Genomic DNA, 17,483 nt, shown 5'->3' with positions numbered 1-17,483 from the left:
ATGTTTTCACATTGTGACATTCATTTTAATGACAACTAAGCACATTTTAGTTAATGCATTACCTAATATTAACTATTAATGAGTACTACATTTGTTACAGTATTTAATAATCTTTGTTAATGTCAGTTAATAAAAATACAACTGTTCATTTTTAGGTCATGTCAGCTAAGGTCCATTAAATAATATTAACAGATAAAACTTTTGATTTTAATATTGTATTAGTAAATGCTGAAATTAACATTACATGTAGTTTTGCATACCTGACTCCAGCCGGAGATGCTGTATTGAGCGCATTTCTGCGTGTTGCAGTTGTGTTGGCTGAGAGGTCTGGGAGCGTAAGCAGCACACTGAGAATCCTCAACCACTCGCGATCCTGCAGAGTCGTGAGACATACACTCCACTCTCCTCACCTGAAGACCCCCGCCACACGTCACCGGACACGGGCTCCACTCGCCAGTCGTCCAGCTGGCGCACGGACACACACATCACCAAACAGCAAGCACAATCAGAGTGAGTTAGCGTTTACTATGACAGAAGCTGCACACTTCAGCTTTGGGTCATTAACATGCATGGACTATTTGAATATTCTAGGTTGAATACAATTTAAGATCTATTAGCACACAAATATTTTTGACTCGTCTCTCGTTGGTAAATGCAATTTACAGTAATGCGCTTTCAATGGCAAGTGAGCCAAAGCATAATCCATCCTTTTGAGCTGGGAATGCTTTTCTAGCAGATTAACTTTTGATTATGTATTACAGAAGTAATTGCAGGATAGCTTGCTCCATGTAAACAGCACTTTAACATTCCTCCCATGTGCCATTCTGGTAAACACAGACACCGAGCGAAAGTAACAACCCAGTAATATGGGTTGTTATTGATTCTATCAAATTAGATTTTAATGCTAATACATGTAATATTCAAGTGTTAAGAAACTGTGTGATAGTGTGATATATATATTAAAAGCAATATACTCTCTAATATTCACAAGGTTGTTGGATACTGTTTTACATGCACAGATGTAAAAACACCCTGGAAATATTAATAACCCAATTGTTACCTTAAATATTCTCCAAATCTCCTTCAATTGAAGTTTGTGACAAAACCACTTAATTTAGATGTTATCATATTTAGTGTTTTTTTCAGTACATATTTTGGTAACACTTTACAATAAGTTCTCATTAGTTAATGTTACTTGTAACTTACGATGGACAATAAATGTTTTTATTAATTAACAGTATTTATTAATCTTTGTTGAAATTGGTAAATAAAAATACAGCTGTTCTTTGTTCATGCCAGCTCAGGTCCATTAAATATTAACAGATACAACTTTTGAATAACGCACAAGTAAATGTTGAGATTAACATAAATTGTTACCCATATTTAAGTTTTTTTACAACAAGACAGACAAGTCAAAATTATTTACTGTGGTAATCGATAGCATGCCACAAAAATTACATTTAACCTAGAATATTTGAGTTCAAGGACAAAAGCTGTTTTACTAGTTTACAAATAGGCCTTCACACCACGACACATACATTAAACAAACATATAAAGATTTGTGCGTTCTGGGAAATTAGAAGGAAAAGCAAGTGTTCTACAGAAACACTTTGCCTGTCAAAGTCAAGCAGGTGCTCCCAGAAACCTGAAGATGAGAGGAAAAATATGAAGACATGAGTCACGGGGGAAAAGCAGAAGCACATGTTCTCTGGCAGGTCGATCTGCTCAGGGACCACAACAGTTTCAGGTTTCTGTACAGAAACATCACAGGAAAATCCCAGAGGACGCCGCCATGACAAGTCAAAGGATCTTTTTGCCTTTAAAGACCAAATGCTGCTTTCTGCTTCACACGCACATATATTCAGATAAACAAGGCAAACTAAATCAAAAGAACACAGAAGACACCCAGATAGTGGACTCGTCAACAAAACATCTATATAATACATTCAGGCCATGATTTACTAGGGTTGCATAAAAAAAAGAAAAAAAAGTCTTAGATGATCTACTAAAGGGACTGTGTTTTTCATTCATAATCATTTTTATGTGGCTACTTTTATCTCGCAACAGAATGGAGAATACATAGACATTCATTCAATACATTTAAATTTATGTGACACATTTTTCTGTTGTTTTATGCACACAAAATCCTAATTGAATTTAATACGTTGCTTTCATATTACAACAAAATACAGGATAAACCAGAAGTGGTAAAGCATGAATACATTAACGTTTTCCATTTAGCACATATTTCTTTCCTGAAAATGTTATCTTTTCAACATTAACTGGTCATTTTACTTTTCAGTATAAATCTGTGGTGTGCAATGGCATGAACATGTAAATAATATCACAGTTTCTTTGTGAATTTTGAATTCATCTGATATCGATATCGTCAACAGATCAACAGCAGAGCGCGGGCTCTCACTAAATAAGATGATAATATAATTTTAAATAGACATGTAAGGCTACTATACTGTAAAGGACAGTTATGTAAATAAATAATATAATACATTTAAGTGCATTTAACATATACATTTAGAAATATTGTTAATATACACTACCATTCAAAATTTGGGGTAGATTTTTTAATGTTTTGAAAGAAGTCTCTTATGCTCACCAAGGCTGCATTTATTTGATCAAAATACAGTAAAAACAATAATTTTGTGAAATATTATGACAATTTAAAAATATTTATTTTCTATTTTAATATATTTTAAAATGTAATTTATTCCTATTGTCACGTTGTAGCAGGCAAAGAGCAGGCAAGCATCAGATTTATTTAATCCAAAAAAAGAAGATAATCCAAGAAGAAGAGAGTAAAATCCAATAACAAAGAAACAGAAAGCACATTGCCATAGACAAAGACCGACAACTAAAGACTAACTCAAGAGGACTTAAATACAAAAGGGTGATAAGATAATTGGCAACTAAATGAGACACAGGTGGATGTTAATTAGTAACTATGTAAGCAAACTAGTGACTGGAACAAAAGGAAACAGGAACTACTACAAAGGAAAACAGGAACACGCAAACTAAGTCTCAAACTTAACTCAGGCTGAACGTTCCATTAATCCCCTCTTCCGCTTTCTCTTTATTATTTATTAATTTCCCAAATAACCAAACTGTAACAACATAGGCGCAGAGCCTTTGAGCACAGCTGATGACGCTTTGAAGTGACGCTTGAGTGATCAAGAATATTCCAATATACAAATAAGCTTTTCTTCGATTCCTCCATACTCATTTTCTTTCCTTGCAGCCTTCCCTCCCACCCTACAGGGTGTGGGGCTGAGACGCGAGGAAAGGAAGCAAGGAAAGGAAACAAGGATGCACAAATAAGAAATGAGAAGCGCCCAGGGAGTGTCCCGAGGAGCCAATGGAAGGAGAAGCCAGGCAGTAGATGATGAAGGGAGGAACCGTGGAGTGACCCAGATCAGAGATATTAGGACAAAGACCCATGGCAGAACCGATGGAGGGAGAAGCCAGGGTGGAGCCAGGAGCCTGACTGACTGAGGTGGAGCTGGAAGAGGTTTAGACCCAGGTGGCGAAGAGAAGACAAAGCGGGACCAGTGGTCGACGGAGGAGACATGAGATTGGGTGGAACCAGTGTCGAGGATGGAGACTTGATGTTGGGGGGACCAGCGGCGGTGAAGGAGAACTGAGGCTGGGTTGGTTCAGTGGAGGAGGGAGGGCTTGGGATATGTCAGGGACTAGCGAGTCATCTAATCCTGATGGGACCAGCATCCGTCCATCGTTCGCACCAATCCAATAAATAGATTTTAGAGTAGAGTCATCAAAGGTAATTAGATTTGCCTTTGATGCCTAGATTAGGGTAGGTAGGATTTTTCTAAAAAAAAAACATTCCAAATTTGTTTAAACTGTCTTTATATACCAATACATAATTAAAATGTAAGTACTCTGAAAAAGAAAGTATAAAAATCGAGTGTCTGTAGACCTCTCACGACTGTTGTAAACACAGCTCATTATTTCCATTCACTCCACCCCCTCCCATCTGGGCTCCTTCCAAAGCCACGCCCCCAAAACACATGAACGCGCGACGCCAAACGCTCAGGCTCAGCTGAAGACGCATTTATTTACCTGAGACGAGTGGAGAGGAAGGAGCACAGTGCATGCAGTGACATCATGTCAGAATCACATGTAATAAAATACCTAACTTTATCACTATGAATATAAACAAATAAGATGGCTTTTAGTACTCACTATCAAGCTAGCATATCGATACTGGTAAAGTTTAAAATATATTTTGTTTGATTCGGTAACGAGCTATATTTAGGCTATAGGTAACGAGCTATATTTATAAGGCAAAGCTAGGTTGCATTGATACACGTTTTTCCATTACCATCAGCTAAACTGTGATGAAGGTGAATTTCGTGTAAGAGTCATAACATATACGGTGTTTTGCTTAATAATATAGAATTCATAGACAATTGGAAAAGTTTTTGGGGCAAACCTGACCTGTTGAAAAGAGATGGTATTCATCCCTCCTGGGATGGTGCTGCTCTTCTCTCTAGTAATATGGCTCATAGTCTTAGAGCTCAAACATGACAATCTGGGGCTCAGGTCAGGAAGCAGACAGACTGGCTAAACCGACCATCTGCTAGCGGCCTCACGTCACCAAGGTCAGATAAATCCCATCACATAGAGCCTCTTTCACCTAGCTATCATCATATAGAGACTGTGTCTGTTCCCCGAATTTGGAAATCCAAAAAACGTTTAAACCCAACTAAGGTTAAAAATTTAATTGATGTTCAACAAATAAAAAACAGCTATAATACAGATGAGCAAATGCTAAAGCTTGGGTTGCTGAATATTCGATCGCTTACTTCAAAAGCACTCATTGTTAATGATATGATTTCAGATAATAACCTAGATGTGCTGTGTTTGACAGAAACCTGGCTAAAACCAAACGATTACATTACTTTAAATGAGTCCACCCCGCAAGATTACTGTTATAAACATGAGCCTCGTCTGAAACGCAAAGGGGGTGGTGTTGCTGTAATCTATAGTAATAGTTTCAAAACCACTAAGAAATCAAGTTTTAAATATAATTCTTTTGAAGCATTGGTGCTTAATGTAAAAATATATAGTGTAAACGATAAATCACGTTTGAGATTCGTGCTGGCTACTGTATACAGGCCACCAGGGCACCATACAGACTTTATCAAAGAATTTGCGGACTTTCTATCAGAATTAATATTGACTGCAGATAAAGTACTAATTGTTGGTGATTTTAATATACACATCGATAATGAAAAAGGTGCATTGGGATTGGCATTTAAAGACATTGTAAATTCAATTGGAGTTAGACAACACGTGTCAGGACCTACTCATCGTCGTAATCATACTCTAGATCTAATATTATCACGCGGAATAGATGTGGATGCCGTTGAAATTTTGCAGCAGAGCGATGACATCTCAGATCATTATCTAGTCTCGTGTAATTTGCATTTAGCCAAGGCTGCAAAGCCGACTCCGTGTTTCAAATATGTGAGACCTATCACTTCTGCTACTAAAGATTGCTTTATTAATAATCTTCCTAATCAGTTTCATCATCTCAGCATCTCAGATAGCTTAGAAGAACTAGATATTACAACAGAAACGTTTAACTCTCTCTTTTCCAGCACTTTAGACACAGTTGCTCCGTTGCGCTTAAAGAAGATTAAAGAAAATAGTCCAACGCCGTGGTACAACAAGCACACTCGGGCCCTTAAGAGAGCAGCCAGAGAAATGGAGCTCAACTGGAAGAAAACAAAACTAGAGGTATTTCGCATTTCATGGAAAGAGAGCTCAATTACTTACAGAGAGGCCTTAAAAGCTGCTAGATCTGCTTATTTTTCAACCCTATTAGAAGAAAATAAACATAATCCTAGGTATTTATTTGAAACGGTGGCTAAACTAACGAAAAATAAAGCTTCAAGCACCGAAGTTTCCAAGCAACACAGCAGTAATGACTTTATGAACTTCTTCACTTATAAGATTGATAATATCAGGGACAAAATTATAACTATGCAACCGTCTACTACAGTATCGCATCAGGCAGTGCATTGTAGTCTCCCTGAGGAAAAATTTGATTCATTCGTTGCTATAGGAGAGGAAGAATTTACTAAACTCATTAAATCATCTAAATCTACAACATGTATGTTAGACCCTATACCGACTAAGCTACTGAAAGAAATACTTCCAGAGGTCATAGATCCTCTTCTTAATATCATTAATTCGTCTTTGTCTCTAGGATACGTACCAAAAAACTTTAAGCTGGCTTTGATTAAACCGCTTGTTAAAAAAACGCAACTTGATCCTTCAGAATTAGTCAATTACAGGCCGATCTCGAATCTACCTTTTCTGTCAAAGATATTAGAAAAGGCAGTATCCTCACAACTGTGTTCCTTTCTTGAAAGAAATGATATCTGCGAGGATTTCCAGTCCGGATTTAGACCGTACCATAGTACCGAAACAGCTCTCGTTAGAGTCACAAATGATTTGCTCTTATCATCCGATCGTGGTTGTATCTCTCTATTAGTGTTACTCGATCTTAGCGCTGCATTTGACACCATCGACCACAACGTTCTTTTAAATAGATTAGAACATTATGTTGGCATTACAGGAAATGCACTAGCATGGTTTAAATCATACTTATCTGACCGTTATCAGTTTGTAGCAGTAAATGATGAGATGTCTCATCGATCACAGGTTAAGTATGGCGTACCACAAGGCTCAGTATTAGGACCGCTGCTGTTCACTCTGTACATGCTACCATTAGGAGATATCATTAGGAAACATGGAATTAGCTTTCACTGTTATGCTGACGATACTCAGCTCTATATTTCTTCAAAACCTAACGAAACTTATCAATTCACAAAATTAACGGAATGCATAGCGGATATAAAAAATTGGATGACTTGTAATTTCCTACTTCTAAATTCTGAAAAAACAGAGTTTCTAATTATTGGACAAAAAACTTCCTCACGTAATAATCTAGAATACTGTCTAACACTTGATGGCTGCTCTGTTAAGTCTTCGTCGTTGGTTAGGAACCTGGGTGTGCTCTTTGATACCAATCTTTGATTTGAAAGTCACGTGTCTAGTATCTGTAAAACTGCGTTTTTCCATCTTAAAAATATATCTAAATTACGTCATATGCTCTCATTGACAAATGCGGAACAATTAGTTCATGCGTTCATGACCTCAAGGCTAGATTATTGTAATGCTCTACTGGGTGGTTGCCCTGCACGCTTAATAAACAAACTACAGCTGGTCCAAAACGCAGCAGCTCGAGTTCTTACCAGAACCAGGAAGTATGACCATATTAGCCCGGTTCTGTCAAAACTGCACTGGCTCCCTATTAAACATCGTACAAGATTTAAAATATTGCTGATTACTTACAAAGCACTGAATGGTTTAGCTCCGCAGTACTTGAGCGAGCTCTTAACGCATTATAGTCCTTCACGTCTATTGCGATCTCAAAATTCCGGCCAGTTGATAATATCTAGAATATCAAAATCCACTGCTGGCGGTAGATCCTTTTCCTATTTAGCACCAAAACTCTGGAACAGTCTTCCTACCATTGTCCGGGAAGCAGACACACTCTGTCAGTTCAAAGCCAGATTAAAGACACATCTCTTTGACCTAGCTTTCACATAATACATTATAGACTTCTATAATTTAATGTTATGCTGCATAGATTAGGTCAGCCGGAACCGGGAACACTTCCCAAAAATCCTGATGTACTCGTTACATCATGAGAAGAATGGCATCTACGCTAATTTTAGTGTCTGTGTTTATCCCAAGGTTTTTCCTGCAGCCTGCCGGATCCAGGCCGTATCCAGATCTGACGAAGGACCTTCACCTGGACCGATGACAACGCAGTGCTGAAGTGCCAACTAGTCTCTCCCTATGGAGGATCCCACTACCACTCTACAGATAAGGCGTTGTCGGGAAAATTCGTCTTGCGGTCCTACCCCAAAGCAACAAATAAAATAAAATTCCTTATCAAAATTTATAAGGAAAGACAAGTATTTTGTTTAGGCTTGGCTTGTAGGGAATTCCAAACCTGCGTATATTCAAACGCACATAACTATAGAACCCATTCTAAATGCGCATGTGACCGCCATCAGCGTTTCTCACAGGTTCGCGTTTAAAGTCTGTGTAGAGAGAATGGTGTCGTCTTAGCGGCCCCTAATTTAATAACAAATGATCATTGCGACGGAACCAAATCAATTAAAACTAACTTTAGATGGAAATAACTTAACTCTGCTGGAAAGCCGAAACAATCTCTGTTACCTTAAATTATACGCTTATCTCTGTAAAGCTGCTTTGAGACAATCTACATTGTTAAAAGCGCTATATAAATGAAGATGACTTGACTTGACTTAAAAGTTTCCATGATGAAAACATTGTTGACTCTGATGAGGACTAACGTTACACTCCGGTGACAAGTACCGTATCGTCGGTTCGAGGACAGGTCCACTCCGGGTCGAGGGCGAAGCAGAGGAGGTCGTTCAAGAGTGCGGGCAGGGTCCGAGGAAGTAGTTTAGCAAAGTAGCAAAGCTGGCATTCGTACTTTTTGCTGCATTTTCTCAGCCATTGTGCCGCAAACTCCTGCTTACTCGGTGTAGTGAGCTGAATATTTCCGGGAACGGTGACGTGATGAGTGCACGCAGTGGTGCTCGGGCACGAGACATGAAGGCATCTGATTGGTTCTTTACATTCGCACCGAATGGCAGTGATTGGTCAGAGTTTTTACTGTCCTACAGCTGCTACAGAGGTCAGATTTTTTTCATTCCTTTTTCTGAACACATAATGTATTGACTACTATCAGAATGGAAGGACCATTTCACCCAGTATAAAAAAAAATGTTTCTGAACAGGATTACCTACCCTACCTTTAAGTGTAGGTTTAAAATTCTACATGTAACACAAGTAATCATATTTATGTGAGCAGTAACAGTAATGGCACTATTGTTGGAATATGTTCAGACGAGTGAATGTTTGTGTTCTTCAAACCTCACAGAAACTACATTTTGTGCTTTTGTTGTTTATTATCATTTAAATTTAGTCGTTTTAATTTCTGCTTTAAAATAGTAAGACATCAGTTATTTTAAGATTGAGAATGTAATGTTTTAACCCTTTTTTTGCTAATAATGTAGGCCTACAGCATAACACACATTCACTATATTTGTTTTCATAGGCTTTTTATTACACGTTGTTTGGAGGACAGCATTGGGAAGGATGTGGAATAACATTGTTTAAAATATTAGATTAAAATAATTTTTTATGATCCTTCAGAAATAATTTCGATTTGCTGCTCAAGAAACGTTTATTATCAATGTTAAAAACAGTTGAAGCTTTATATTTTTGTGGAAACTGTGATTCATATTTATTTTTCAGGAAAATATTTTGTGACAATGTAAATGTCTGTCACTTTTGATCAATTTAATGCATCCTTGCTGAATAAAATAAATAAAATATATTTTTAAAATATAAATAATAATAATATATATATATAAAAAAAAGAAAAAGTATTGACCCAAATCTTTTGGATGTTATTGTAAGCCTAAAAATAAAAAAATATGGCATTTAGTGATAGTCGTGGCTGGTATTTGTTACACATAGCATCATTTTAACGGATTCATCCAACCTCTTTGCATGAATCGACATTTGTGCAATTATTCTTCAACTAAGTGCACTAATTATTACTCTCTGATCTTAGTAAATCAGGGCCATCATGTATATAAAATCTATATATAGAAAACAGATCTGCATTGCCCACAAAATCGACACTGAAACAGACAATACCCTATCTAGATCACAGACAGCAGCTCAGATCAGAGCTCCACAGTTCACGCGAACATCAGGAGTCAGTGGGATATTAACTGATGTGAAACTACCGCAGTGTCTATAAAAAACCTCCTCTGACATACGAGGGAGGATCAAAGAGACGTGAAGCTCTGAGCTGAACAGTTGCCCAAGGCCTTGGTTCATCTTCACATGTGAAGGAACAAAAGCTCACAAGACTAACAAATAAGAATCGCACTAAAAACAGGTGCAAACTGAACTCAAACACATATTAATGATGTGAACAATCTCTTAGATGTGTCAGCCAGGGTTATTATAGTTATCAAAAAAAAAATGTTTTATCAAAAGAATCCCCTAAAAGAACACTTTAGTTACTTGAAATAAAGTTAACGTTAATTGAAATAAAATACAATATAAAAGACATTTCTCATATTCATTTAGTTTAATTTGACGTACTAAAAGACTAATCGTTAAAAATGTATAAAAACGATATAAATATTTTTAAAAAGCATTAACTAATAAAAGTGACAAAAATTACTAAAACTTAAAAAAATAAATAAAATAAAATAAACTATAATGCAGTGTAAAAAGTGGTAACCTGCGATTGATACCTTAAAGAGTTGTGTTTTACTTGATTTAACCCTTAAAAAAATAATATTTTGCTGGTATAAATTAATGCATTTATGTTGATTCAGGAATATTAAATGTATTTCTTACTTGAATAAAAACAGTTAATTTAGATGTTATATTTTTTTTCATTGTAGTGTCTCAATGATACTAAAATAACAATCCGTTTTACTTTCCAGCTGTCATTTTCAAAAGCCTTAGAGGTCTTAAAAGACATACATCAGTGTTATACTGGGGATGGGGTTTTGATATACGTACAAGGAGAGGATGGGAAAACAGTTACACACTTAAAATTCTTTAGAAAATCTCATAATGTAGCCCAGAGTTTGTGACCCGGGCACATGAAACACTGAGATTCCTGAGAGATTGCATAGACTGGACACAAATGTGTGTTTGAGATCAAGCGCTGCAGTATATCAGCCTCTGAAGGCTGTTACCTGAACACTTGTACATAGACTCGTGGTGGTTCCATGGGCCTCCACAAGCGCGGCTCGTACACATACGCCATCCTTACAGAACAGGAACAGTACAGCCAAAGCTGTGAGACCCAATGGTTCTCCACAAGTCAGACAGCAACCGCACAATTTTGACACATTTGTGGGCAGGAATCAGTTTCTGATATTCAATAAAAACTGTACAGTGTGTTAAAGCACAAAACACATCTACATTACAGTTGGCTTTGAGCTGAATGTGACGTGTTGATGTACCTGCGGGTTTGCGGGCACTGCTGTTCATTGCATGTGCGGTTACTGAGCGGTCGAGGGAGGGAGGCACACAGGTAATCAGAGTAGGCTTCATTATCAATGGTACAGAAGACCAGACGGGACTGGTAACCTAAAATATATGGGAGAAAAATATGTCAAATTGCAGAAGTGTTGAAATCCTCTTTAATACAAATACACCAACCATGAATAAATGCATTACAAATATGCAAAGAACACTCAATCATAACAACTTCATGTGAGACATGATATTATTAACCCTTCTCAACAGGGGGCTTCAGCAAGACGGCTTAAAATTATTTAAAATAAGAAGGGGGGAAAAACAAGCATTAAAATAAGCTAAAACAGCTTAAAAAATATATTTTTATTTTTTATTTTTTTGTATTTATTTCCCCAAATAACAATTTTTTGTTCATGAACCAGGATTCATGGAAAAAGTCATGGAAAGTAATAAAATCGTAAAATGACATGGACATTTTTTTTGTATGATTTTTTTTTTCTAGTTATGTAAATCTCTAAAAGATTTTGTTGTGTAGAAATTGCTGATAAATTGTGAGTATAATTTATTTATTTATTTATTTAAATGTGCCTATTTATTGGTAATAGAAAGTGTAAGAACATTTGGTTATGGAATTATGGAATTTAAATTATTTATAATTATTTTAATATATTACCACTCCTAGTTTCTGTAAATAAAAAAAAAGTTTGAAAATGAGCAGCTTTGTCATTACAGCAGAAGTACAAGAAAATAGCAGTTTTGTCATTTGACACTTTAAATGTTCAAACTCTTTAAGTCGGATGGATTCTGATTTGGCAGTCAATGTTTTTAATAATAATCAGCTGGGAGAAAAATCATTCCGAAAGTGATTCGAATGTTATTACTCCTCTGTTTCGCTATCGTTATAGCTGTGGTGTGGACTTCCCTATCCTCACTGAATTAAAACAATTATTAAAACATTATAGTTATCATCCTTTATGTGAACACACCTTAAGGATAGGCTGCTCTATCTTAGGGCCCAGTCTTTTTCTGCTCTCCTTCTTACTAGATATTCATAAAGACTGTTATTATACATCATTGGATTATAATGTGCATCTTATTTGAAGCCACAAAGACTAGTCCTTCCAAGCTGTGATGATACGCTTCTCAACGGCAATTTCTCCTGATGCCCCTTAGTGAAAACAACCTCCACATTGCCTAGACACTCCTGACGCGGCTGGCCTTTCATCAGAGATATGCCGGATATTAAGCATCCCCTTCAAGCTCTTCAAACAGTGCCACGTTTGAGCTTAAATACCTCAGGAAGTAGCGCTTGGCTCTGCTGTAACTGTTTGCCTTGATACACACCCTACCTGTCCTGTTCAGTTCAGTCCAGTGTGTTGGTGATACAAATCTTCACTAATAAATGCATTTTTAACAGAAATCACAAAAAAAGCTAATGTCAAAAGCCTGGCTGTCTGTTTCTGGCCGTAATTCCAAATTCACAGAACTACAGTGACATACTCGTTAAGATAAGACACTATATGTGAATAGGGTAAAACTACTAATAATACATTTCCGGGCTGTTTTGGCCAGCTTCTGAATGGTGTGGTTCAGAACCTTCAGTTCTGCTTTTAATGATCGATGCCAGGTATTCTTGGGCCTTCCTCTCTTTCATTTACCCTCTGATGTCCAGAAGAGGGCAGTCCGAGCAATGTCATCTTGTTCCCTCCGGATGACGTGTCCAGTCCATCTCCATCACCTTCTCATGATGATGGTGTCCAAACTTTCTTGCTTGCACTGGGAAAGTTTGAGCCAAAGATTTTCAGGATTCTCTTGAGGTTGACAATTTGACAGCTTTACATTGTTGAACAATGTGTGGAGGTCCTCACAATATAGCACCCAAACTAAACTGAGACTGTACCTGCGTCCTTTAAACCCTACTTTATGGCTCTGAATGTTGGAGAAAAGACTAAAAAAAACACTGAAAGGAAACTAAACAAAGCAACACATGTGACTGAAAATCACAAACTAAAGGTCCATGAAAATGAAACCAAGATCAAAATAACTGAATGTGTTCCCCTCCCAAAAGGTGCGACCTCACGCTGTAACAAAAACAAACAAACAGTTGAGGGAGAGAGTGAGGGTGGGGCTTTGGTGACAAGAAGCAGGTGAAGGGCTGGCAAGAACAGGCAGACAGATAGGTGGTGATGACAGAAGGAGTGCAGACCCAGAGCACAGTTAGGACGACAGCCCAAGGCGGAGTCGATGGAAGGAGGAGCCAAGGTGTTGACATGCCCAACAACATCCGAGGGACGACCGACGGAGACAGAGCTGATGTTAGGGGATCCCAGGGTGCAGACGGAGAGCAGATGGACCTAAGCAACGCAGTCGGCACTGGAGACCAAGGCAGAGCTGTGGAGACGATCGTCCGAAGTGTAACTGGAGCATCCAAGGACTGAGGGGGAGCCGGTGCGTCAGAGGACCCAGGTGGAGCTGGAGCAAGGGCAGAACCCGCTGCATCGCCACAAATGGCTTGTAAGTCCACAGCACAGGTGTGGCAACGGCTGATCAAGGTGTAGCTGGAAGGACGAGAGAGCCTGGTGGAGCCGCAAGGCCAAGGATCTCAGGTGGAGCTGAGGATGTGAGGAGCCAAGCTAGCGCCAACAGGGCAAAGGGCTTAGACGGAGCGAAATAGATTAATGGAAGCGATCTCCAGATGCAGGGAACACGCGATGAAGATGAAGATTAGATATAACGTCTTTAAAAATCCACTCAGAAGATAATACAAAAGAAGATAATCAAAGGAAACCAACATCTTTGTGGTGCTGGGTGATGGTGGGCTATGGTGGGTCTGGCTGCGAGAGGTCTGCGAGGTTTGCCTGGACGAGGCTGCTGTCATCCTCCGCTTTGCCCACTGTGAATGGTGATCCATCTACATACAGTGCGAAAGCGATGTAAGTCTCTAGGGTCCGGTAGGGATTGCCACAGGGCAAGATGAAGAGGAGATCTTTGTCCAGTCCACACTGAAATCCCTCCATTAAGCAGATGTCCTCTCAAGCGGCTCGATGGCAGGTGCTCAAAAACTCCTCCACGTACACCTCAATAGCTTGCTGTTCTGGAAAATAAAAACAGTCCCTCCTTCAAGTTGTTTGTTTCCCCTCTATGGGGAAACATTAATGGAAGCAATCTCCAGTTGCAGGGAACACACAATGAAGATGAAGATTAGGTATAACGTCTTTAAAAATCCACTCAGAAGATAATACAAAAGAAGATACTCAAACGAAACCAACTGCTATGCGTAAACGTAACCGGACAAATGAACACTGAAAAGACTGCAACTTAAATACAAAGCAAATGAGGGAAATAATGACAAACACCTGTGATGATTAATGAATCTCCAAAGGAAATTAACATTTGAACTCCCTCTTGTGAAACTAACAACAATTGAGTTGACCAATTCACACCCATCCCCACCTAAATTCACCCAAGAATCTATATGGTTTAATGTGAATAATTATCATACAGTATTACACATGTTTGGTATCATTTGAAATGTCTCCGTGCGACTGATACAAAGGTCTCATTCCCAAAGAAGTAAAACAAAAGGTAATAAAGTTTTTAAGAGTTTAGAGATAACTGGCACACAAAGGAGGGTGGGTCTCCAGGCAAACGGCCTCCTGTTCTCAAAGGTGTAAACTCAATGTAAATACCCATTGTTAGCAAATGTTTCCATGTAAATCAACTTCTGCCTCCAGTAAGTCTGGGACGGTGATTAATGTAAATTGCCACTATGAACTCATGTTTGAATTTGAAAAGAGGTTTCTGCCTTGGTCTGTCTATATAAAGAAATGCAATGAGAAGGATCAGTGCGATTTTGTACCACAGATCAGCCCGTGAATGCTGAGAGTCGCCGAGATCATGTATTTCCTAATGCCGGGTTTGCATCTCTTCTTTTTATTCCAGAGCATTTGATGTTTTGTACTGATTATCTTTGAACTGATTATGTAATTGGCATGATACATTTACCTGACATAATAAATTGTAAACATTTGATTTTATTCTAACGGACTCTGACATTATTTGCAGTAAAGAGTTAAAAAAGAATAGTCAAACATTCACCCACATTTAATGATGCACAGATATCAAAACCTTTTCATTTATGGAGTCAGATGAAATAACGAGAAAATACATATGAAAAAATGTATTTAATTTAATCAAAAATACTTTGCCATGAGAAAAGACAGTAACGCGCAGAGACCTTCACCCACTGACCGGATGCCTCCATTGGGCCAATCGAGCTGGGCCTTACAGTAACTAATAAGTGGCGGGAAACTAAACAAAGGAACACATGTGACTGAAAATAACAAACTAAAAGTCCATGAAAATGAAACTAAGATCAATATAACAGAATGTTTGTGACATTAAAGTTAGTTAATGCATTAATTAACATAACTAATAGACCTAATTGTAAAGTATTACCCATTGAATTTGATCAAAAATGCTCTTAAAACAGTAATATTGTGAAATATTATTACAATTTAAAAGAACTGTTTTCTATTGTAATACACTGTAAAATGAAACTTATTCCTGTGATGCAAAGCTGAATTTTCAGCATCAAAATCTCAAAAAATGGATAAAAAAATAATAATGCCTGTAGTGTCTTGCATGAAATGAAACACAGACACACTTCCTGTGTGCTTCTACTTTGACACTGACCTGAGCCACACTCCTTGCTGCAGGCCGACCAGGAGCCATAGCTCCAGTAGTAGCCCTCAGTCAAGCGTCCGTTAGGCAGATAATACTCATACTCCACGCCCTCATTAGCCTCTTGAGTGATTAGCTGTAGATAAACAAAGGCATAGTCATAGACAAGGTCATAGTATTCAAAAAATGCCTAAAAAAGGAATAGGTGCATGCAGTATGTTTAAGTTCCTTTTGCTGTCTTTTCTTTATTTCAGTGGTCTTAGACTGACACAGTTGCTGATCCACATCACTCTGGATTAAAAATATTACAATACTAATATTAATGGCTGTCTTAATTTCTTCATTTTAATATGTCAGACCACTTTTTCTTAGAAGCTCATCTTCTGTTTAAGCGTTTCTCATTACAAGTTTGTGAAGATGGTTGGCGGATGTTTCATTCCTAAATGCACGTTAAAGCGACTCAAACTCAGAGCAGATGGAGTTCATGTTGAGCAGCATTTACTTTGAACCGAGACGGTCTGAGAAGCTGAAAACACCAGCGGATCATGAGCTGCTAATGTATGAATGAACACAGTGCATATACTGTATATTTAATTAAATCAGTCTTACTAAGCTGTATCGTGATTAATTGTACAGCCCTACAACACACAGAAACCAAATAAGGAAAGCTCTGGTGCTCTTTGGTCATCTTTGACCGAATATTTTTATGACTTTATGACATGATTCGAAAAAGTTAAACGGTCCTGAAGAAAATAGTCACACTTATGCTCCTCACGGTCAAAAATGAGCGCATTGGAAATGAATGGGAGACGAATTTTATCTAGTGAAAACTTTTGGTACTGAAGGCAAACTAAATCTTACTGAAAGCTCATTTTTTTAGATATCAAGCTCAAATTCGGAACACAACTTGTTTACATGTACGGCTTTAAATTTCTTGCAGTTTTAGAGTTAACTTTTTTTCACTTCGGCAATAATCTTTCAAGTGTCATCTTTGAAAAGGGATCAAACTTAAGTCTGTGCTCTAAAGCATTCAAGATTTAGGACAGTTTAAGTTGGAAATTAAATGTTCATGTCTATGCTCAAAAAGTGAATAAATGGACTATAAATATAGCGTAAATATAATTTAGTATTAAAAAAATTCCCCAAAAATACAAAATATTAAATAAAAAACATTATCAAACTAAAATATAGTACATTCATTTAATAAAAAAAAAAAAAAAAAAAAAAAACCACTTAATTTTGGACAGACACGCGAAGAGCACCAGAGGGTTAAACTGGCTCTCACCTCTATCACCAGAGGCTCAGTTGTCGGGCCACGGCCAGTGATTATCTCGGGGGTCTCCTCCCCTTCTGTTCCCCTCTGGTAATACAGTACGGTGCCAGCAATGGGTGCGGCTCGAGAGTAATCGATCGCCCAGTGTCCATTAAGGTAGTACTCACCACGTAGGTTCTTGATTGCTATTAGAGCCAAAATGTAATGATAAAAAGGTTGATGCTGATGATGAAAAGTTTAAGATTATGACCGTATTCACAAACACTCACCAAGGTAATTGCGTGTTGGTACAGTTTCCTTGATGCTGATAGTGGTCGCCCCAACAGGGATGATGAACATTTGATTGTAACCTGTAAGTAGGGGGTAAA

General features: G+C 37.8%; 1 protein-coding gene across 3 annotated transcripts in view; it reads right to left on the bottom strand.

The window, feature by feature from the left end:
• Positions 1–17,483, bottom strand: part of paplna (papilin a, proteoglycan-like sulfated glycoprotein) — a 51,048-nt gene that overhangs the window by 20,993 nt on the left and 12,572 nt on the right. For 2 of the 3 annotated variants that reach the window (XM_081394525.1, XM_081394527.1), the window contains exons 9-14: positions 17,385–17,465; positions 17,128–17,300; positions 15,855–15,978; positions 11,144–11,270; positions 10,874–10,945; positions 261–465 (exon numbers count right to left, since the gene is read on the bottom strand). In XM_081394525.1, coding sequence (XP_081250651.1) covers positions 261–465; positions 10,874–10,945; positions 11,144–11,270; positions 15,855–15,978; positions 17,128–17,300; positions 17,385–17,465 — 782 coding nt within the window. The remainder of the gene's footprint in view (positions 1–260; positions 466–10,873; positions 10,946–11,143; positions 11,271–15,854; positions 15,979–17,127; positions 17,301–17,384; positions 17,466–17,483) is intronic. The other variant, XM_081394526.1, reaches the window with a different exon arrangement.

This window comes from Scardinius erythrophthalmus (assembly GCF_964197995.2).
Source record: "Scardinius erythrophthalmus genome assembly, chromosome: 19".
Lineage (NCBI taxonomy): Eukaryota > Metazoa > Chordata > Actinopteri > Cypriniformes > Leuciscidae > Scardinius > Scardinius erythrophthalmus.
Note: the sequence above shows the minus strand (reverse complement) of the source record. Positions and strands in the feature narration are given on the sequence as shown.